The following is a 23,007-nucleotide window of genomic DNA, read 5'->3' on the forward strand; positions in this document are numbered from 1 at the left end:
AGTAAGCTAACCCGGCCGTATTGGCATGTGTTGCAATGTTAAGATTTCCTCATTGATATATAAACTATCAGACTGCGTGGTCGGTAGTAGTGGGTTTCAGTAGGCCTTTAATATGATGTCGGTCCCCCTTTTGCAGCTATTACAGCTTCAACTCTTCTGGAAAGGCTGTCCACAAGGTTGCGGAGTGTGTTTACAGAAATTTTCGACCATTCTTCCAAAAGCGCATTGGTGAGGTCACACACTGATGTTGGTCGAGAAGGCCTGGCTCTCAGTCTCCGTTCTAATTCATCCCAAAGGTGTTCTATCGGGTTCAGGTCAGGACTCTGTGCAGGCCAGTCAAGTTCATCTACACCAGACTCTGTCATCCATGTCTTTATTGACCTTGCTTTGTGCACTGGTGCACAGTATTGTTGGAAGAGGAAGGGGCCCGCTCCTGGAGTTGGGCTTGGCCCCTTAGTTCCAGTGAAAGGGACTTTAAATGCTCCAGGATACCAAAACATTTTGGACGATTCCATGCTCCCAACCTTGTGGGAACAGTTTGGGAGCGTGGAATATTTGTCAATTGAAGTTCCACTATACAGCATATTTATTTTAACATCTGTTGCGAATAGTGTTCTGAAAATGACTTTTAAAAAGTAATTAATTATAGTTACTTGTACTTTTACCAAAGAAGTAACTGAATTACCAACGTAATTACTCTTTAAAATGTAATCAATTACGAGGGAAAACAATTTGTTCGTTACTTAAAGAAAACCTTCTAGTATTAGTAGTAGTAGTACTAGTAGTAGTAAAGGCGGGGCCTGTTGCCTAGTGACATGTGACATCAGAGGGTTTGAACAGAGCTGTGTTTTTTAAGCTTTAGCAGTTAGCAGTGCACTTTGTCGGCTTTGACGCCAACTCTTTTGACTCTTTTCACCAGATTGTGTTTACCTCTTCTCAATAAAGAGATTGAATGTGCGTCGATGGCTAGCTTCTTGTCAACAAACGGGGTATTATTTGGATGGCAATTTTTTTTTTTTTCAATCATTGATTTGCTGTTCAATATTCCCATCGTGTGCGTATGTTGTTGTCTGCTGTGTCCCAGTGTGATGTTGCCTCTTCTTTTTTGATATCAAGTTCATTTCAGTGCGGTGCTGCTTGTTGCTTTCACTATTTATAAGATACTCATTGAACTTATTGCACTTATGACGATGTCTTGTTGTCGACAAAAAAACATATCAAAAGTCCCGTGCCACGTAACGGTGTTGTAACGGACCTAAAGGTAATTAATCAGATTATTTGTTACTAGTAAAAATAACAAGGTTTTTAAAAAGTGTTTTAATATATTTTACAATGCGGTCCACCGCCACGTAGTATTCTAAAAACAGCATAAAAAGTGGTGAAATTTGTGTTTGGTCGATTATTTCTTTGTAACAATACTTCTTGGCAATGACTCTCACAATATTGGAAAGACTGTTTTTATTTACTATTTAAATGGTGGCCCATTTGTAAGGATGAGCAGCAGACCTGAGGTTGTGGGTTGTGTCCCACGCCAATGTCCAACATCTTATATTGTGTTGCTGTTGACTCCTGTTGTGGTCTTCCGGTAGCCCCTCCACCTGTGACAGTAGGCCCGGCAACTGACCACAGTCGGGTTCTGCTTTAAAGGGGAACATTATGACCAGACCTATGTAAGCGTCAATATATACCTTGATGTTGCAGAAAAAAGACCATATATTTTTTTAACCGATTTCCGAACTCTAAATGGGTGAATTTTGGCGAATAAACGCCTTTCTAATATTCGCTCTCGGAGCGATGACGTCACAACGTGACGTCACATCGGGAAGCAATTCGCCATTTTCTCAAACACCGAGTCAAATCAGCTCTGTTATTTTCCGTTTTTTCGACTGTTTTCCGTACCTTGGAGACATCATGCCTCGTCGGTGTGTTGTCGGAGGGTGTAACAACACCAACAGGGACGGATTCAAGTGTCACCAGTGGCCCAAAGATGCGAAAGTGGCAAGAAATTGGACGTTTGTTCCGCACACTTTACCGACGAAAGCTATGCTACGACAGAGATGGCAAGAATGTGTGGATATCCTGCGACACTCAAAGCAGATGCATTTCCAAAGATAAAGTCAAAGAAATCTGCCGCCAGACCCCCATTGAATCTGCCGGAGTGTGTGAGCAATTTAGGGACAAAGGACCTCGGTAGCACGGCAAGCAATGGCGGCAGTTTGTTCCCGCAGACGAGCAAGCTAAACCCCCTGGATGTCTTGGCTCACACCGTCCCTTATGCCACCGAAGGTGATCAAGAGAAGAATATCGACCCTAGCTTCCCTGGCCTGCTGACATCAACTCCAAAACTGGACAGAACAGCTTTCAGGAAAAAAGCGCGGATGAGGGTATGTCTACAGAATATATTAATTGATGAAAATTGGGCTGTCTGCACTCTCAAAGTGCATGTTGTTGCCAAATGTATTTCATATGCTGTAAACCTAGTTCATAGTTGTTAGTTTCCTTTAATGCCAAACAAACACATACCAATCGTTGGTTAGAAGGCGATCGCCGAATTCGTCCTCGCTTTCTCCCGTGTCGCTGGCTGTCGTGTCGTTTTCGTCGGTTTCGCTTGCATACGGTTCAAACCGATATGGCTCAATAGCTTCAGTTTCTTCTTCAATTTCGTTTTCGCTACCTGCCTCCACACTACAACCATCCGTTTCAATACATGCGTAATCTGTTGAATCGCTTAAGCCGCTGAAATCCGAGTCTGAATCCGAGCTAATGTCGCTATAGCTTGCTATTCTTTCCGCCATGTTTGTTTGTGTTGGCTTCACTATGTGACGTCACAGGAAAATGGACGGGTGTTTATAACGATGGTTAAAATCAGGCACTTTGAAGCTTTTTTTAGGGATATTGCGTGATGGGTAAAATTTTGAAAAAAACTACGAAAAATATAATAAGCCACTGGGAACTGATTTTTAATGGTTTTAACCATTCTGAAATTGTGATAATGTTCCCCTTTAAGAACCTGCATGTCATGTTTGACTGATCTGCCACAGAACCCGTGCGACACGGCAACTTCAGGCTGGGGTTCCCTAAAACCAAATTGTGGCATTGTTTAGAGTGAGCCCTAGTACCATGTCCAAACTGAAGACCAAGTTCCACCTAACGGGGTAAGAAAGTGGGCATCCAAAGAAGATGACACCCCGTGAAGTCCGTTTCCTTACTCTGTCAGCACTTCGGTACCGTAGGATGTCTTCTACAGATTTGCAGGTTTGCAGGACGATATGTCTCATCGACAGTGTCCGGTCTCTTAGGGCTGCCTGGAGGCCTACTTTGACTGCCCTTCCCCGTCAGGTCTGTTTTAATCATCCAGTCCAGAAAACAACAGTCAATGGAAAGAAAAGCTGTTTGGCACTGGCAGAGAAGATTGGGCATATATTTCAAAGGCCCATCTCACACATACATGTTCCTAACATATGTGACACCATTTATAGGGTAAATAACCCGGTTTAGGGACACATAACACTGTTAGAACATCATTTTAAAGTTTTGCATAGGAGAGGGTCGTTAACTATGGCGGAAATGAAGGATGGAAGCAGCTACGGCTGGGTGATAAAATGATATCAATATATATCGCGATAGTCAAGTAATCGATATCAATAAAAATTGTGGTCGATAAAATGTTTGATGTATTTTTTTCTTTTTTGTCTGAAGGAATCGGAAGTAACGAAGCAAGGTTGGTTGCATGAACAAAGGCACTCGCTCTCTGGTAACCGAGCAAGACAGGAAGGGATCACTGATCAGTGGGAGTGACACGCTAACAGCCAATCGGGTAAGAGTATCAACTATCATGTTTGGTTGCGCCATCTTGTTGTCTCACGGTCGATTCTTTGCATGCAGTGAGAAGAGAAACTGAAAAAATTAGTGCTGCAGAGAGTAAAAAAAATTGTTGATAAAACAGGAATAGTCGAAGTTGAGATTTTTTTTTAAACGAACCGGAGTCAGACTAATGTGGTCTGTAAATTAGGGTGATACTACAGCACCGCGCTCACACTTTAAAGCACGACATGTTTTCTTTAGTTGGAAATTGAATTCCTGTAGGTTGAAATGTGAAAATTTCTACTGACCCAGATGACAGCACAGCATATAAATTTGAGTAAACATTGATCGTGCGACTGATCATCGCTCGCCGTTACAGTGTGGAGCCCACTGAGTGCGAGCATGTGACTGCCAGGCTCCGTTTGATTGGTGGAACGGTCATGTGACTGTGCCAAGCTGGAACGAGTCTCTCTAACGAGCCAAATTAGGCTTTGCAAACAGTAATTGATTGATAATAAATAAATATGATAATAAATAAATGTTGTGATCGGGTTGTAAAGTCAATGTAATGGAGTAAAAGTAGCGTTTCTTCTTAACAAAAATACCAAAGTGGGAAGTATGTTGCGTTAAACTACTCTGACAAGTACAATTGGTCAAAAAGTTACTGAAGTAAATGTTAGGGGTGCTCCAAAAAAATCGATTCACATCCAAATTGAGATTTTTATTTATTCCGATTTCAAATCGATTCATGATTTTTGAGAATGGATAAAAAAATATAAAATAAAATAAAGTAAAAAAAAAAAAAAAATGTATTCTTAATTGAATCGTCACCCCGAGAATTGGAATTAAATCGTGAAGTGCCCAAACATTCCCACCTCTAGTAAATATAGCGTGTAAGTACCCACCTGTGTTCACAACATTGAGGATTTTGCAAGATTAAAAAAAAAGAGGCATATTTTATACTCAATAATTTTGGTTGAAACCTCAATTGTTCAATCTTAAGGGCTTTTAAATTGAGATGTCATTTCTTCTGGACATGTCAAACACACATGAATGATATTTTATACACTTTGGAGTTCAGTCAAACGGTTAGCTTTGACGACAAGTGAGGCCATCCTATCCTGGGTCTACAGCTGTCAGGGTTGAAGGTAGAAGGGAGCTGGGGGGCGGGGGGGTCTCTGTATCAACACTGGGATGAGACCCAGACCCAAAGTTCTGGTAAGAGGCCAGAACTCTGCGGCCTGGAGTGAGATCAGAGCTCTGCTTTGAAATAGGGTGTCTCAAGTTTTAGGATAATAAAGTCCAGTAATGGAGCTTTTTGCCAAGCTTGATGGTGTTTATGTGCCCGCAGTAATTCCAGTTTTATCAGAATGTTCTGCCTTTGCAGACATTTGTTTGAAAAATGTATATATTTAGCTAAATATCTGATTTATTATCATCATCATTCCCTCCTTCCAAGAACTTTACAGTGACTGACAAATTCTGACTTCCACTTGCTTATGCTGCCATCTGCTGGTGAAAGTGGATGCTTGCAGTTGCAGGTCTTAAAAGTGTGAGGCCAGAGGTAGACTTGAATGAATCATGATTATCAAAGGTTATTTTTTGCTTGTATAGTTTAAAAAGACCCCACTATATTTACACCAATGCAGTTTTATTGTCAGAATCTCATACAGGATTAATTTTTTATATGAATACACGTCATTCATTTGCTCAAAACCTGTCAAAAGTTTTATCTAAAGTCCCGTCAAGAGTGTATATTGAAAGGAAATCTGACAGAATACACCAGTCAGATCCGGTTTCTGAACATGTAACATCTTTCAGGTAACCATCCAATAAGGGTGGACAATTGTTTTCTACCATGCAAGCATTTATTTCAAAAATATACATATTTTTAAAATAAAAATACATTTTTAAAAAGTCATTTTTAGGCAGTTTCCATGCAAACAGAATGGGCTTTTCCGACCTGTAACCTGTTTCGAAAAAGTTTCATTATAATTCTTACACCAAATTATACATTGCGGGTGTCGCTTGGAATCGAGAATTGTGTTGACTTTTTGACTGCCTTGTGTTGGACAAAAAACACCAGGTTTGTGTCAAAAGTGCTGAAATAAAAGTCCTGCAAAAGTATATATACCAAAAAATGAATATGCTTGCTCACACACAGCTGGTATACACAAAAAGTTAAGTCCCTGAAGTTTTCCACAATCATAAAAGGTGCACATATCAGCATATACAATTTAAGGCAAATTTTATGGCATAACACATCAGGTATTGATTGGCATTACAGGTGACATTGAAATAATTTGAATAACGCGCAAAGGTTCATTTATTCCAGCAATTAGATTTACAAGGTACACATTAAAATATGACATGCAACTCAAGATATTCTTTTGATATACTTTTTATGATTATGGCTTAAAACTTTGGGTTTTCAAAAACGGATCATTCTGATCATCAAAATGATCATAAATAAAGGCTTGACATATCTCACTTCGCATGTAATGAGTTTGTTTTACATATTGGTTTCACATTCAAAAGTTGAAATGCTGACATGAATGAACTTTTGCACAAGATTTCCAATATTTCACCTGTATGTTTCATAAATACCTTGTGGTTACACAATTATTATTATTATTGCACTGCATTACTATTGTAAACACCGCTCACACTCTTGGCACTGAATTCAGGGATGACAAAAATAAACTGAGAAAAATTTAAAAATAAACACTGAATAAACTTACGTTAAAATATATTACTGCAGAAAAAAAGGCAAGATTATTATTATTTTTTTTTACCATTTTAGAAATGTCTGATTAGCGAAAAAAACATTCCTGTGTCAAATGAGATTGAAGACATGCAAAAACTTACAAACTTAAAACCAAAAGCGCAAATGTTTCTGTCGCACTTGATGTTAAAGTGTCTATCCTGGTTCTTGGGAGTGGGGAGGTCCACTGGTACCAAAGGTGGTCCCTGAGCTGTTAGAAGACACAATAGACGACGCAATGCTGCCATCTGGTGGCGAGGTTGACCCACTGTGTTTCGTTTTGAAGTAAATGGCATAAAACAAGGGTAGGACGATGCCGATGAAGAGCATGGCAACCACGGCGTTCCACCACTGGATGCCCCAGTCCGCACCAAGACCCTTTAGCTTCGGTCCATTGATACCCAAACTTTTGGGTTTGTCATCCAATAAATCCTCGTCCTGATCGTCCGTCATCTGAATCAAGTTCTCCACATCGTCGTCCACCTCCACGAGAAAGTTTGTGACTTCGTGTCGATACGGCCCGGCTGGGTCCCACTCCTGAGGCGTACAAGTGGAACTCGGAGCTACTTCTTGAGAGTCGACGTACGTCTCTGTTAAAAAGCTGTGCTTGGGGACCGGGATTTTTATAGATTTCAGTGCAAATAAATCCTGCTCCTGGATGAGGTTGTTTACCCTCTTGATATCTGCCACCTTTTGAAAAAAAGTGCTCGCTAGTTAGGGTTGCAACTTTTTCTATAAAATTGGAAATATAAGAATTGTATCTATTAAGAGTATTGATAAGATCATCCCTACCTTGCAGCCATATTGCAATGCCAGCTTGTTGAGATTGTCATCGTCCGACACTTCCCGTTCCAACAAGTGGACGTTCCTCAGCCGGTCCTGTTCCGGTTCAAAGCACGCCCGGGGTCTCATCTCCATCTCCTCTTCGTCCGACGACGTAGCCGACTCGTTAGCTTTACTGTTGAACATGTAAACCTGACCATCCGCGCTGGCGTGGACGTCCACAGGGGCCTGGAACGCCTGCGGAGCATGCTCCCCTCGTCGCATATTTCAGCCTGGAGAAGAAAAAAAAAGTGCACAATTTTGACAAGAAGCAGGGAGCTCTAAAACCTGTGTGGTTCAGTCCCTGCTTTTTGTTCCGCCCGGGACTCGAACCTGGGTATCCGCATGAGAGACGAGCATGTTAGCTACTGGGCTGAAAGTCAGGGCTCTTAAGGGCACTGCTCTTAAGGTTCACCCACGTCCAGTGGCTGGCCTCCGTTAAAATCACAGGAAAGTTTGGCAATATAGTTTAACGTTAAGTGCAAACTTTTTGCAATAATAAACCTCAGCTTATTATATCTGCCATCCATGACATCACAGTTATGACTGCCCTCAAAGGGCTACTTGTAACAGTGAATTTATGAATATAAATATTAGGGGTGTGAACTTTTGGGCACCGAACGATTTGATTCAGAATTCATTCTCAATTCACAATTCTCACAATGTATTATTTGGTATAATAATTATAATTCAACTTTAACATAACTGATTCAGAATCAGAATAGTTTTTATTGCCATTGTTTGAGAACGGGTTCACAAACTAGGAATTTTTCTTAGTGCAATCGTGCAACATAAAACACATATAACACAGAATAGGTAATAAATTAAGCTGTAACTGAGTTATCAGATCTTGTTATTGTTCATGTGCCTGATGGCCGAGGGGGAAAAACTGTTCAGGTGGCGGGAGGTGTGGGTCTGGATGGATCGTAGTCTCCTGCCTGAGGGGCGTGGGGAGAATAGTTTGTGTCCAGGGTGAGAAGAGTCTGCTGTGATCCGACCCACACGCCTCCTGGTCCTGGAGGGATGGGAGCTTGCAGCCAATAACCTTCTCAGCAGCACGTACCATGCGTTGCAGTCGATGCTTGTCCCGGACTGTGGCGCCGGGGAACCACACGGTGATGGAGGAGGTGAGGATGGACTCGATGATGGCTGAGTAGAACTGTACCAGCATCTCGGTCGGCACCTTAAGTTTCCTCAGCTGCCGCAGGAAGTACATTCTCTGCTGGGCCTTCTTGATGAGGGAGCTGATGGTCGGCTCCCACTTGAGGTCCTGGGTGATGGTGGTGCCCAAGAAACGGAAGGAGTCCACAATGGAGACGGGAATGGGAGAGTCAATCAGGGTGAGGGGGGGTGGTGGGGCTGGGACTTTCCTGAAGTCCATGATCATCGCCACTGCTTTCTGGGCGTTCAGCTCCAGGTTGTTGAGGCTGCACCAGGACGCCAGCTGGTCCACCTCTCTCCTGTCGGTGGACTCGTCACCATCTGAGATGAGCCCGATGAGGGTAGTGTCGTCCGCAAACTTGAGCAGCTTTACGGACTGGTGACTGGAGGTGCAGCAGTTTGTATACGGGGAGAAGAGCCAGGGGGAAAGTACAAAGCCCTGAGGAGTACCAGTGTTCGTGGTTCGACTGTCCGAGACAATCTTCCCCAGCCGCACGTGCTGTCTTCGGTCCGTCAGGAAGTCATTGATCCAACTGCAGAGGGAGTAGGGCACGCTGAGCTGGTAGAGCTTGTCTCGTAGCAGTCCAGAAAGGATGGTGTTGAAGGCAGAGTTGAAGTCCACAAACAGGATCCTGGTGTAGGTTCCAGATGCTCCAAGATGAAGTGGAGGACAAGGTTCACTGCATCATCCACAGACCCCTCCTGGACCAACTGCAGTTTGCCTACAGAGCTTTAGGCGAACTGCAGTGGGTCCAGGAGGGGGGCGGTGATGTCCTCGAGGTGGGGCAGAATCAAGCGGTCAAAGGACTTCATGACCACAGACGTCAGCGCCACCGGCCTGTAGTCATTAAGTCCTGTGATCCGTGGTTTCTTGAGGACAGGGACGATAGTGGAGGTCTTGAAGCAGGACGGCACGCGGCATAGCTCCAGAGAGGTGTTAAAAATGTCAGTGAAGACAGGAGCCAGCTGATCCACGCAGTGTCTCAGGGTGGAGGGGGAAACACCATCCGGCCCAGGGGCCTTCTGCGTGTTCAGCTTCAAGAACTGCCGGCGTACATCCTCCTCTCAGATGGAGAGGGCCTTTGATGAAGTCCTGTGATGTTCTTGGAGATCTTTGATGCCCTTGGAGTCCTTTAATGAAGTGTTGGCTTTGGTGGGGAGGGTTATGTTGGGGGGAGCTGAGCTTTGATGAGCTGAAGGCCGTTCGTGACGACAGTAATGTGTGTTGAGGCCCTGAGCGAGAGTCCGGTCATTCAGGGCCTGGGGGGCTTTGGGCTTATAGTTCGTAAGGGCCCTTAGCCCTCTCAACACGGCTGCAGAGTCATTGGAGCTGAACTGTTCCTGTAGACGGTTAGAGTACACAGATTTAGCTTTCTCCACTACACTGTTGAGGTGGTACTTCACTTTTCTGTAGGTACTTCGGTCCCCGCTCCTCCATGCAGCCTCCTTATTCTTGTGCAGCTGTCGGAGCTTTGGTGTGAACCAGGGCTTGTCGTTGTTATAACAAGCCCTGGTGCCCGTTGGAATGACTCGCGCCTCATTGAACTGTATGTATGAGGTTGCAGTGTCCGTATTGCCTCCCAGTCTGTCGTCTCCAAACATGCCGCAGCTCCCCCACAGCCTCAGCGGTGTACTTCTTAATGGTCTTCATAACAGGTCTAGCCAGTTTCAGTCTCTGTCTATATGAAGGGATTAAGTGCATCATCACGTGATCTGATAGTCCGAGAGCAGCGTGCGGGACTGCATGGTATGCTCTGCTTATTGTAGTGTAACAGTGATCCAAAGTGTTCTCCCCTCTGGTCGGGCATTTAATAAACTGCCAATACTTGGGTAATTCCTGGCTCAAATTTCTCTAGTTAAAGTCACCAAGCACGATAACAAGAGAATCCGGAAAAGACTGTTCCACATGTAAGATCTGGTCTGCAAGCATGCGCTGAGCGTCATGCACGTCCGCACTGGGCGGTATGTAGGCATCCACCAGTATGAATTAAATGATCTCACGCGGTGAGTAAAAGGGCTTACAGTGAATGAAAATATATTCCAGAGCAGGAGAGCAGTGTTGGGTTATCACCGTCACGTCTGTACACCAGTTGCTGTTGATGAAGAAGCAGACTCCACCGCCCCTAGCTTTGCCGGAGAGCCCCGGGTGTCGGTCAGCACAAAGAAGATGAAAGCCCTCTAGTTGAACCGCGCTGTCCGGGACACTCGCGCTCAGCCACGTTTCCGTGAAGCACAAAACACAAGATGAGGAAAAGTCCTTGTTTTTTCTGATCAGCAACGCTAGCTCGTCCATCTTCTAGGGAAGTGAGCGGACGTTGGAGAGAAAGATGCCAGGTAAGGCCGTGCGCAATCCTTGACTGCGGAGACGGACGAGGGCTTCCGCTGTCTTTCCTCTTCGGTGCGGTTTCCCTCTTTTGATCAAAGAATGGACCAAATCCGTAGCTGACGCTAAAATGACCGGTAATACGTTCGTCGGGGTGATTGACCTGATGTTCAATAGCTCTTCGCGGGTGTAAGAGCACGCGGACACACAATTTGCGCACAAAAACAAACAAAACAGAGCACACGATAGCACCGAGGCAGCTGTGATCGGCGCCATGGCTGGTTACAACTTAAGTTAGAAAAGCTTCTTCTGGTTGCATGGAAATGGCATAAAATTTTATATTTTTTTTAAAGGTAATTCTTATCTTTAAAAATAAGTAATACCATTTTTTTTAAATACATTTTTGAAAATTATGAATCGATTTAGAATCACAATGAATAAGAATCGCGGTTAGGATGTAAATTTATATCTGGTGCACCTCTAATAAATGTATAAGAATTTGCCGCGTAATGATACACAACTGTCTATGCATTCTAATTATTATTTTTTTTTACGCACACTGACATTTTTTTAATAGATTTTTCAATTTAAAAATACTGGTAGTTTAGTCAGCAGAATTTTACTGTGGTGTTTACTGCGTGTTAATGTAAATAGAAAAATGGTACCAATATTTTTTCTATTTCTTTTGCCTTTCTTACAATTTGATGGATGACATGATTTGAAATTATTTGTCAAGCAGATATTCAAATATTCTTCTTTTCACAAAAAAGATGTTTGGAATGTATGATAATGTAATATTTGTTGCATTATAAAATAAAAGATATGCAACTACATTCAGTACAAGTATTTTTCTGTCACAATGGAGACAGAAGGATAAAGTACTGAAGTTTGACACATAGGATCGCTTTACTTCTTTTTACACAATTTCGAACGTTATAACTTACTGTATGTACCACATTGTGCTTTTAGCATTTTTTCCCCCACCTATTAATTTTAACAGTAGTCAAATGTGGTAGTTAAAATATTTACTGCATATAGTTAATAAAGGACGGTGACACTCGGACTATGGAACAGGTGATTTATTTGCTTAAAGAGGCAATATTATTTTTGTTTTTAGGATGACAAATTAATGACATGGATATGAATAGTAAAAAAAAAGTTTTAATTAGCACAAAACGTTTCGCCATGCGCCCCCTTGCCACTGCGCATACGTATAACGGGAACACGATGAACACGTCAACTAACTCTCAGTTCAGTTTATTTCAAACTTTAGCATTACTATGCAGAAAATGTTCTAACAGGAAATAATCGCTTGACTAAATAAGGCTGTATTAGTGTATTTTGACATTTTAATATAGTATGTACTACACACAGCCAATTAAACTAAGTCAAAGTTGTATTCATGAGTAAATGTCGAAAATCATCTAAAGCATATCTACTTAGACATTAGATAGCTGCAGAGCAAAGTAAAATACATACTAATAAAACATTTTAAACCGTTTTTTGCGTTATACGCATGCGCAGCAGTGAGGGGCCGCACATCCCATCCGAAGGCCAGCGTCAGCCACCATTGACATCTTATAAGTAGACGCAGCATCGAGCGCTACTGCCTACTGGCGCTGACGAGACGCGGGGCCGCCATCTTGGAGTGGTGATCCGCTCCACTCAGTGCAATTCATTTGGCAGGAGCAATGAACTGTCAGCGCATTTAATTCATCTTACCTCACTGAATACCACTTATTTTCACGCGTTTTTTTGTCATATGTGTAGCTATGATAAAGGACACATGTTTTGGCGTGTTTTATTATTCATAGTTTGCTTAACAGTAATAGAATATTCTTATATGCTATAAGTCAGTGTTTTTCAACCTTTTTTGAGCCAAGGCACATTTTTTTCCAGAGAAAAAATGCGGAGGCACACCACCAGCAGAAATCATTAAAAACTGAAACTCAGCGGCTGATATTGACAGTAAAAAGTCGTTGTCGCAATTGTTGGATATGACTTTAAAGCATAACCAAGCATGCATCACTATAGCTCTTGTCTCAAAGTAGGTGTACTGTCACCACCTGTCACATCACACCCTGACTTATTTGCTGTTTTCCTGTGTGTAGTGTTTTAGTTCTTGTCTTGCGCTCCTATTTTGGTGGCTTTTTCTCTTTTTTTGGTATTTTCCTGTAGCAGTTTCATGTCTTCCTTAACCGCTATTCCCCACACCTGCTTTGATTTAGTAATCAAGAATATTTCAGTTGTTTTTATCCTTCTATGTGTGGACATTGTTGATTGTCATGTCATGTTCGGATGTACTTTGTGGACGCCGTCTTTGCTCCACAGTAAGTATTTGCTGTCGTCCAGCATTCTGTTTTCGTTTACTTTGCAGCCAGTTCAGTTTTAGTTTCGTTCTGCATAGCCTTCCCTAAGCTTCAATGCCTTTTCTTAGGGACACTCACCTTTTGTTTATTTTTGGTTTAAGCATTAAACACCATTTTACCTGCACCCTGCCTCCCGCTGTTTCCGACATTTACGAAGCAATTAGCTACCTGCTGCCACCTACTGATATGGAAGAGTATTACACTGCTGAGCTCTAGACAGCACCGACACTCAACAACAACACATAATTACTGGTTTGCAAAAAATATTTTTAACCCAAATTGGTGAAATTAGATCATCTCCCACGGCACACCAGATTGTATCTCACGGCACACTAGTGTGCCGCGGCACAGTGGTTGAAAAACACTGCTATAAGTGACCAGACGTCCGAGATCAAAATTGGGAATATAATCCCAGAGAAGGGGGAAAAAAACGGTCAGCTATTTTTAAGTTCAAGAAACAATATGATTAGGTTATATATACACATGCGTATATCCTACATAAACAATGTATGAATACATTAGATATCTATATATCTTAGAGACTTATAGACTGTATCTCTGTTGCTGCAGCAGCAGAGAGTTTATTCTGTCTTGACACTTTGTATTGATATTTTGTATTACATTCTTCCCTTAAATTATAATGTTTACAGTGATTGTTTTATATGTTTGTTTTATGTATGTCGCTTTGGATAAACGCGTCTGCCAAATACTAAAACATAAACATATATAAACACCTGGAAGTCTTTATATCAGCTAAAACCACCAATCTGTTTCACTTGATTCAGAATAAAACCAAATACTGTCTTACCCAACTTGTATAATACTGTATAGCCACTGTCCATCTGATTGTCTAGTTAGCTGACATATATTACCCCCCACCCCCCTACACAATTTGGACTGTGGTCCTAACTTTTACCCCTGTTGGCTTTTACAATCTTTATCTTCATCATTTATTTCAACTTTGTGTTATTCAAGTATGACATTTTTAAATGTAATTAATTTCATTGACAAGTAATTCTGTTATGGTCATACTCTTGTTTGCTCGCGGCTACGATATCAGTACTATTGAAGATCTTTGCTCCTTCTCAACTCTGTGGTAATATTCTTTTCACAAAATACAACCAATAGTACGTTAATGTTAAATCTTACTTGTGAAAAGTAATCCCCCGATTTCAGAGGTGGGTAGTAACGCGCTACATTTACTCTGTTACATCTACTTGAGTAACTTTTGGGATAAATTGTACTTCTAAGAGTAGTTTTAATGCAACATACTTTTACTTGAGTATATTTAGAGAGAAGGAACGCTACTTTTACTCCGCTACTTTTACTCCGCTACTTTTATCTACATTCAGCTCGCTACTCGCTACTAATTTTTATCGATCTGTTAATGCACGCTTTGTTTGTTTTGGTCTGTCAGACAGACCTTCAAAGTGCCTGCCTTACTGGTGACGTTTCACTTCGTTCCACCAATCAGATGCAGTCACTGGTGACGTTGGACCAATCAAACAGAGCCAGGTGGTCACATGACCTGAAAAACTTATGGGGGTGTTACCATTTAGTGGTCAATTGTACGGAATGTGTACTGTACTGTGCAATCTAATAATAAAAGTTCCAATCAATGAATCAAAAGTGTGAAGGAAAAAAGATACCTTTTCATTCCAACCATACATCCCGTCAAAAGCCTAAAAACTGACCGCACATGAGGACGTTCCTGTCTTCACAATAAAAGTGCCGCTCCATCGCGCCTGCGCTTTCAAAATAAGAGTCTCCGAAAGCCAGCGCAAACAAGCTAGCAAGCTACGGAGTTTGACGCCAATATATTTCTTGTAAAGTGTATAAAACGAATATGGAAGCTGGACAACTAAGATGCCAAAAACTCACCACTTTCATGTGGTATTAGACAGAAAGGAGGAACTTTTCTTCTCCTCCATTTGAAAACGTGGACGTTATCATCACGACTGTCTGATTACAATCAACGCAAGTCATCAGAATCAGGTAATACACCAACTTATATTCTAGTCTTCATGAAAGAAAGGAATCTATATGTTAAACATGCATGTATATTCATTAAAACACCTTTAACATGTAAACAAAAACAGCAAAATAAATACATATGAATTATATACTGTATATATCAATGTATATGTATGTATATATCAATGTATATATATGTATGTATATATATATATATATATATATATATATATATATATATATATATATATATATATGATATGAGTGTGTATGTTACTCATCAGTTACTCAGTACTTGAGTAGTTTTTTCACAACATACTTTTTACTTTTACTCAAGTAAATATTTGGGTGACTACTCCTTACTTTTACTTGAGTAATAAATCTCTAAAGTAACAGTACTCTTACTTGAGTACAATTTCTGGCTACTCTACCCACCTCTGCCCGATTCCTATTTTCAACAGTCCGCTCATTTGAGCAGGAAAACGCTGAACACCATCTTTGTTTTCTACCCGTCAACTGTCAGTTTAGGCTGCTCGCCGGCTCCTCATCACCACTTCAAGATGGCGGCCGAATTTCTCACGCTACAGCAGCCAATGCTGCGTCTACTTATAAGATGTCTATGTCAGCCACTGCCTGTTAGCTTTAGCCTAGTTAGCATGCTAGCTGTAAGCTGCTAACATGTGTTCTCCAAGCACAGCCACGCCAGGGACATGTTTCACTTATGCTACGGGCGTCTCAAGAGCTCTTTACTCAGGTAAGCAAAGGTGCGACAAACACAACCACAACGCCGTCGTACTGTCAGGGTTCCAAAGTAGTTTACCTTCAGCGACTGAGGCCACCTCTTCTTTCTAAAATTGGCTACTTTGTAAGCTAACAAACTTACAAGTTGGTGTCAGTGACGGCAACAACAGGCTCGACTTCTTCTCTGTGGGCGGGCACAGGACGCGCGAGCTACTACTGCCATCTTGTGTTCATTCTTGGAACAACAACAACCCGTTTAGGTCGATTGAAAAAGCAGCAATAGTGCATCATTTACTGATAATTTTCGTTATATTTTGAAGAATATATAATTGCAATACTAACATTGATACAGACAATTCTATTATATCATGCACACCTGCCAAATGTATTAAGATCCAATACAAATAGTCTCAAACTGCACTTCTTTTATACTGAAAGTGTATACCCTCCTGAGACTCAGCAATGCATTGTTCTAGATATTTTGACAGCCTTATTTCGAATTAAAATCTCACTACAAGAATAACATATGCAGGACAGTGGAGAGAACATCCTGGGCTTTCCAGTGATATACAATCCCCCCCCAATAAAAAATAAAATAGAAAATATGATATTCTCAAAATGAATAGTTTGAGGTGGTTTTGGTAACCTCCAGTCATTTTTAACATACTGAAACCCCAATTATTTCTATGTCCTCTGTGGTTGACGTAAACCTTTAAAGGGGTCATATTGCGATTTTTTTCTACATATAAAACACTTCCTTGTGGTCAACATAACATGTAATGGTGGTTCTTTTGGCAAAATTTTGCATAGGTTGAGTTTTACAGAGCGTTTCCAAGCCGCTTTCTGACTGTCTCTCTAGGATGCGCCGTTTTGTGGGCCGTCTTATTTACGTGCCTCCACTTTGACAGCGTCTTCCACCCGCCATCTTTGTTGTAGTTTTTAGCAGAGGTGGGACCAAGTCATTGTTTTGCAAGTCGCAAGTAAGTCTCAAGTCTTTGCCCTCATGTCCCGAGTCAAGACAGGCAAGTCCCGAGTCAAGTCCAAAGTCAAGACTGGAAAGTCTCAAGTCCTGCATTTTGAGTTTCGAGTCCTTTCAAGTCCTTTTAACCACAGACTAATATATTTACACAGATTGTGTATGCTTTTAAAACGCTGTATTTATTAATTAAAACAAGTGCTTTTGAAATTGAAGGAAAAAAAATAGCGCTGACATTGCACTTCATAATAGCACTATTAATCAGTCATTTTAAACATTTAACTCATTCCTTTACAGAATAAACACATTTGAAAAAACAAGTACAACTGTACTTATTTGCACAAAAGTTGTATTGTATTTCCATGGCATATTGCATTGTAACTAGTTCCACAGCAGTTTCTATCCTGTTCTTACCTTATCTCATTGATCTCATCTCATACTGTATGTGTGTTTATGTGTGTGTACACATGAAAAACATAACAAATACATGAACATAACAATGAACAGAGTTGTACTTTTTAGATGTCAGGGCCCTATGCAATATGTACACATATTCTTAATATAGTATACATTTTAACTGACCTTTATTTGACTATGTTTGTCTTTTTGTAGGTGGCTAAAATACGCGGTGCTGCTGACCGCCATCTAATATTACGTTACTGTGTGTGATACATTCACTAACGTAACGTTATGTGTAGGTACCTCGTGCAACCCTGCTTAAAAAAATAACTTGACAATAAGTATGAATAAGGTAGCGAACTGCAGTGGACGCAACAGATTGCCGTGTTTGCAATGACGTTATAACCATAGACATCTTATAAGTAGACGCAGCATTGGCTGCTGTGACGCGAGCAATTTGGCCGCCATCTTGAAGTGGTGATGAGGAGCCGGCGAGCAGCCCAAACTGACAGTTGACAGGTAGAAAACAAAGATGCTAAACAGACAGTTGACAGGTAGAAAACAAAGATGCTAAACTGACAGTTGACAGGTAGAAAACAAAGATGCAGGGTTGGTGTTCAGCGTTTTCCTGCTCAAATGAGCGGACTGTTGAAAATAGGAATCGGGGGATTACTTTTCACAAGTAAGATTTAACATTAACGTACTATTGGTTGTATTTTGTGAAAATAATATTACCACAGAGTTGAGAAGGAGCAAAGATCTTTAATATTTGTATGTGAAAATCACAAAGAAATCTTCTGGGGGAGGATGACGCCCCTACAGGGGTTTGGTTTACAAACTTTCAGCCCCACCTAAAACAAAATTCACCAGTCGCCACTGATTATGATGCATTCTCATTTTAGGCAAAATATAAGACAATACTTTCTTAACAGTATAATTGTGACCAGGAATAAGTCTTCAAGTAACAATATTCAAATACTAACATTGTTGGATAAGACATAATTTGGTTTTATTTTGAATCCAGTGAAACAGATTGGTGGTTTTAGCTGATATAAAGACTTTCAGGTGTTTATATATGTTTATGTTTAAGTATTTGGCAGACGCTTTTATCCAAAGCGACATACATAAAAAATACATATATAACAATCACTGTAAACATTATCATTTAAGGGAAAAATGTAATACAAAATATCAATACAAAGTGTCAAGACAGAATAAACTCTCTGCTGCTGCAGCAACAGAGATACAGTCTATAAGATATATAGATATCTAATGTATTCATACATTGTTTATGTAGGATATACGCATGTATATATAACCTAATCATATTGTTTCTTGAACTTAAAAATAGCTGACCGTTTTTTTCCCACTTCTCTGGGATTATATTCCCAGTTTTGATCTCGGACGTCTGGTCACTTATAGAATATTCTATTACTGTTAAGCAAACTATGAATAATAAAACACGCCAAAACATCATTGCTACACGTATGACAAAAAAGGGGGTGAAAATCAGTGGTATTCAGTGAGGTAAGATGAATCAAAATGCGCTGACAGTTCATTGCTCCTGCCAAATGAATTGCCTGAGTGGAGCGGATCACCACTCCAAGATGGCGGCCCCGCGTCTCGTCAGCGCCAGTAGGCAGTAGCGCTCGATGCTGCGTACCCTTATAAGATGTCTGTGTTTATAACGTTAGCAGTGAGTTTACAGCCTCACTGATTTAACTACACAGCAAATAAAAGTCACGTTACTTCACCAATAAACGTTATCTTACATTCAAAACTTACCCTTCTTTGTGCATCTTCAAATGTCGAACGAAGTTGTCTCCGTCTGTTATATTCGAACTGCATGTTTTGCATACTGCAATTCGTTTTTTGTTGACCAAGTCGTAGTTTTTATACCCGAACGAAACCAACTTTGGCATAATTTTTTCTCACTGGCGCGTTGTCGTAGCTGAGATAGGCTCCAGCGCCCCCCGCGACCCCGAAGGGAATAAGCGGTAGAAAAAAAATGGCGCTTTGTTTGACAACTGTTCTTCGTTGGTTGTCCTGCAATTTGATTGGATGAATGCACACATGCTGACAGACACACACTTACAAAATGAAAGATATGGAGCGCTCTTGAATAACTTTTTAATCTTTGGGTTATGGGGAAAGTAGCAAGTCATGTCAAGTCAAAAGGATAAAGTCCAAGTGAAGTCACAAGTCATTGATGTTAAAGTCTAAGTCGAGTTGCAAGTCTCTTTACATTTTGTCAAGTCGAGTCTAAAGTCATCAAATTCATGACTCGAGTCTGACTGGAGTCCAAATCATGTGACTCGAGTCCACACCTCTGGTTTTTAGTGCTTCCAGATGGAGTCTACTGACATTTATAAGTTCAAACTATACACTACTCTGTATTAGAAATGGCAACAGCGGAGGATGCATGTGCATGTACGAGCCAGTCTGCCCCACAAGAAGATAGTGAAAAAAAGAAGGAACTACAATGGCAGACTCGCGCAAAGCACTTTGGGTACCATATAAGGATAATTCGCTGACCGATGGCAAAAAAAAACGTCACAAATGGGGCAACATTCCAAACGGCTTGTTTTCCGGAAGTGTGAGGGAAGACAATATTGTTTTATAAATATCTACCCATTGCCTCCACGGTTTGATTTCAAATTTGATTTCAAAATGTATTAAGCAGATTCGAAATACACAACAGCAGGTACCAATGGGTAGGAAGAGGTGGTTTTGCATAATAGGGCCTCTTGAATATAAATTGTTAAAGAAGGTATCAGTATCATTCACAATATGACTGAAGAAGTGTCGTGTCCATCCAACCATTTTCTACCGTTTGTCCCTTACGGGGTCACGAGGGGCGCTGGAGCCTATCTCAGCTGCGTGATTTACAAACCCCGTTTCCATATGAGTTGGGAAATTGTGTTAGATGTAAATATAAATGGAATACAATGATTTGCAAATCATTTTCAACCCATATTCAGTTGAATATGCTACAAAGACAACATATTTGATGTTCAAACAGATAAACATTTTTTTTTTTTTTGCAAATAATCATTAACTTTAGAATTTGATGCCAGCAACACGTGACAAAAAAGTTGGGAAAGGTGGCAATAAATACTGATAAAGTTGAGGAATGCTCATCAAACACTTATTTGGAACATCCCACAGGTGTGCAGGCTAATTGGGAACAGGTGGGTGCCATGATTGGGTATAAAAGTAGATTCCATGAAATGCTCAGTCATTCACAAACAAGGATGGGGCGAGGGTCACCACTTTGTCAACAAATGCGTTAGCAAATTGTTGAACAGTTTAAGAAAAACTTTTCTCAACCAGCTATTGCAAGGAATTTAGGGATTTCACCATCTACGGTCCGTAATATCATCAAAGGTTTTAGAGAATCTGGAGAAATCACTGCACGTAAGCAGCTAAGCCCGTGACCTTCGATCCCTCAGGCTGTACTGCATCAACAAGCGACATCAGTGTGTAAAGGATATCACCACATGGGCTCAGGAACACTTCAGAAACCCACTGTCAGTAACTACAGTTGGTCGCTACATCTGTAAGTGCAAGTTAAAACTCTTCTGTGCAAGGCGAAAACCGTTTATCAACAACATCCAGAAACGCCGTCGGCTTCGCTGGGCCTGAGCTCATCTAAGATGGACTGATACAAAGTGGAAAAGTGTTCTGTGGTCTGACGAGTCCACATTTCAAATTGTTTTTGGAAACTGTGGACGTCGTGTCCTCCGGACCAAAGAGGAAAAGAACCATCCGGATTGTTATAGGCGCAAAGTTGAAAAGCCAGCATCTGTGATGGTATGGGGGTGTATTAGTGCCCAAGACATGGGTAACTTACACATCTGTGAAGGCGCCATTAATGCTGAAAGGTACATACAGGTTTTGGAGCATCATATGCTGCCATCTAAGCGCCATCTTTTTCATGGACGCCCCTTGCTTCAGCAAGACAATGCCAAGCCACGTTTTACATCAACGTGGCTTCATAGTAAAAGAGTGTGGGTACTAGACTGGCCTGCCTGTCGTCCAGATCTGTGTCCCATTGAAAATGTGCGGTGCATTATGAAGCCTAAAATACCACAACGGAGACCCCGGACTGTTGAACAACTTAAGCTGTACATCAAGCAAGAATGGGAAAGAATTCCACCTGAGAAGCTTAAAAAATGTTTACTGAATGTCGTTAAAAGGAAAAGCCATGTAACACAGTGGTGAACATGCCCTTTCCCAACTACTTTGGCACGTGTTGCAGCCATGAAATTCTAAGTTAATTATTATTTGCAAAAAAAAAAAAAGTTTATGAGTTTGAACATCAAAAAACTTGTCTTTGTAGTGCATTCAACTGAATATGGGTTGAAAAGGATTTGCAAATCATTGTATTCCGTTTATATTTACATCTAACACAATTTCCCAACTCATATGGAAACGGGCTTTGTACAAAATGCCAAAACCAAAAAAACCCTCAACTTTCAAAACAATTTTCAATGATAAGCTCCTGGCCTTCACACTTCATGCGTTTGTTTGCAGGTTTCAGAGCATTTTTTTTTGTTTTTTTTTGCAATCAGAAATACTTTCATAGGCAATAGCGCCTCCCCTTGATGACTCTCATAGAATTATGCATGTCTTTACCCACACCTGCAGATTCCGACAACTGACGAGTTATCTGAAACATGAAAACGCACAGCTTCAGCATTTTAGATGAAAAGTATCCTACAGCTACCGTATGGTCTTCAGCTTCCACCATGTACCCTCTGCCAGCAACCTGCAGTTTTCCACCTTTGTTGGCAGCTGCAGTCCTGCTGCTGAAAGCCTGCATCAATAATTCACAGCTGCATGCACGAGAAGATTTTGGCAGGAGCCTGAGGTTTGGTTGGCAGGTGTTTGCTCGCTTGCAAGATCTACACGCAGAGGTGGAAACCGCAGAAGGTTTGGCCAGAGGCGCTGGGGCCACAGATGTCTGCGATAGCCCAGTGGTGATGGAGGCTGCAAGTGGTAGCTTTTGCTTGGAAGCAGACATTGAACATAGTGCGGTTCGTGGGGGGTCCAATTTTACCTAAAGACGTCAATAAATGACAGGGCGCTTTATATCAAATTTTACCACAAACTTTTGCATAGCCCCTTCCTGCTCGTTCACTGAAAGCAATGTAACAAGCCCAGGGGTCTGCAACCCACGGCTCTTTCATGCCTCCACCCTGGTTCCCTTTGGCTTTTAAAAAAAATTAAATTAATGACTATTTAATTCGATTTTTTAAAATTTAATTTAGTTTGTCTATTTTAATGTAACTGTTTTTATTTTAGAGAGTTTGTGATCTTGCAATATTTTGTCTATCGAAATGTACGTAACATCCCCTATGCGTCATCTTTTGCTGCCAAGCAATTGTATTGTTTTTAACGGCCAACCCCCGCCAAGCTAGCAATGGACAAATCAAAAAGAGAAACATTTCTGATGAAAATAGAACATTTAATGCTTCATGGACATATTCATTTGCGTTCACTGTTGACAAGGGTGGTTCACTTGTGTGCTTAATATGTGGGGAGAAAATTGAAATGTGGAAATACATTTCCAAGACAAACACACAGCATTTGCGGCGGCGTGGCGCAGTGGAAGAATGGCCGTGCGCGACCCGAGGGTCCCTGGTTCAATCCCCACCTAGTACCAACCTCG

At 41.1% G+C, this 23,007-nt stretch overlaps 1 protein-coding gene across 4 annotated transcripts in view; it reads right to left on the reverse strand.

Moving 5' to 3' along the window:
* Positions 1–5,481: 5,481 nt before the first annotated feature.
* The window catches only part of lysmd4 (LysM, putative peptidoglycan-binding, domain containing 4), a 74,099-nt gene continuing 56,573 nt past the window's right edge, over positions 5,482–23,007 (reverse strand). Inside the window, exons 1-3 of one of the 4 annotated variants that reach the window (XM_061924386.2) lie at positions 16,101–16,176; positions 7,361–7,623; positions 5,482–7,258 (exon numbers count right to left, since the gene is read on the reverse strand). In XM_061924386.2, the coding sequence (XP_061780370.2) occupies positions 6,725–7,258; positions 7,361–7,615 (789 nt within the window). In that variant the 5' untranslated portion in view covers positions 7,616–7,623; positions 16,101–16,176 and the 3' untranslated portion in view covers positions 5,482–6,724. Of the gene's footprint in view, positions 7,259–7,360; positions 7,624–15,652; positions 15,921–16,037; positions 16,177–23,007 lie in introns of those variants that run through there. The other 3 variants (XM_061924385.2, XM_061924387.2, XM_061924384.2) reach the window with 3 other exon arrangements.

Source organism: Nerophis lumbriciformis, linkage group LG29 (assembly GCF_033978685.3).
Source record: "Nerophis lumbriciformis linkage group LG29, RoL_Nlum_v2.1, whole genome shotgun sequence".
In the NCBI taxonomy this organism is placed as follows: Eukaryota; Metazoa; Chordata; class Actinopteri; order Syngnathiformes; family Syngnathidae; genus Nerophis; species Nerophis lumbriciformis.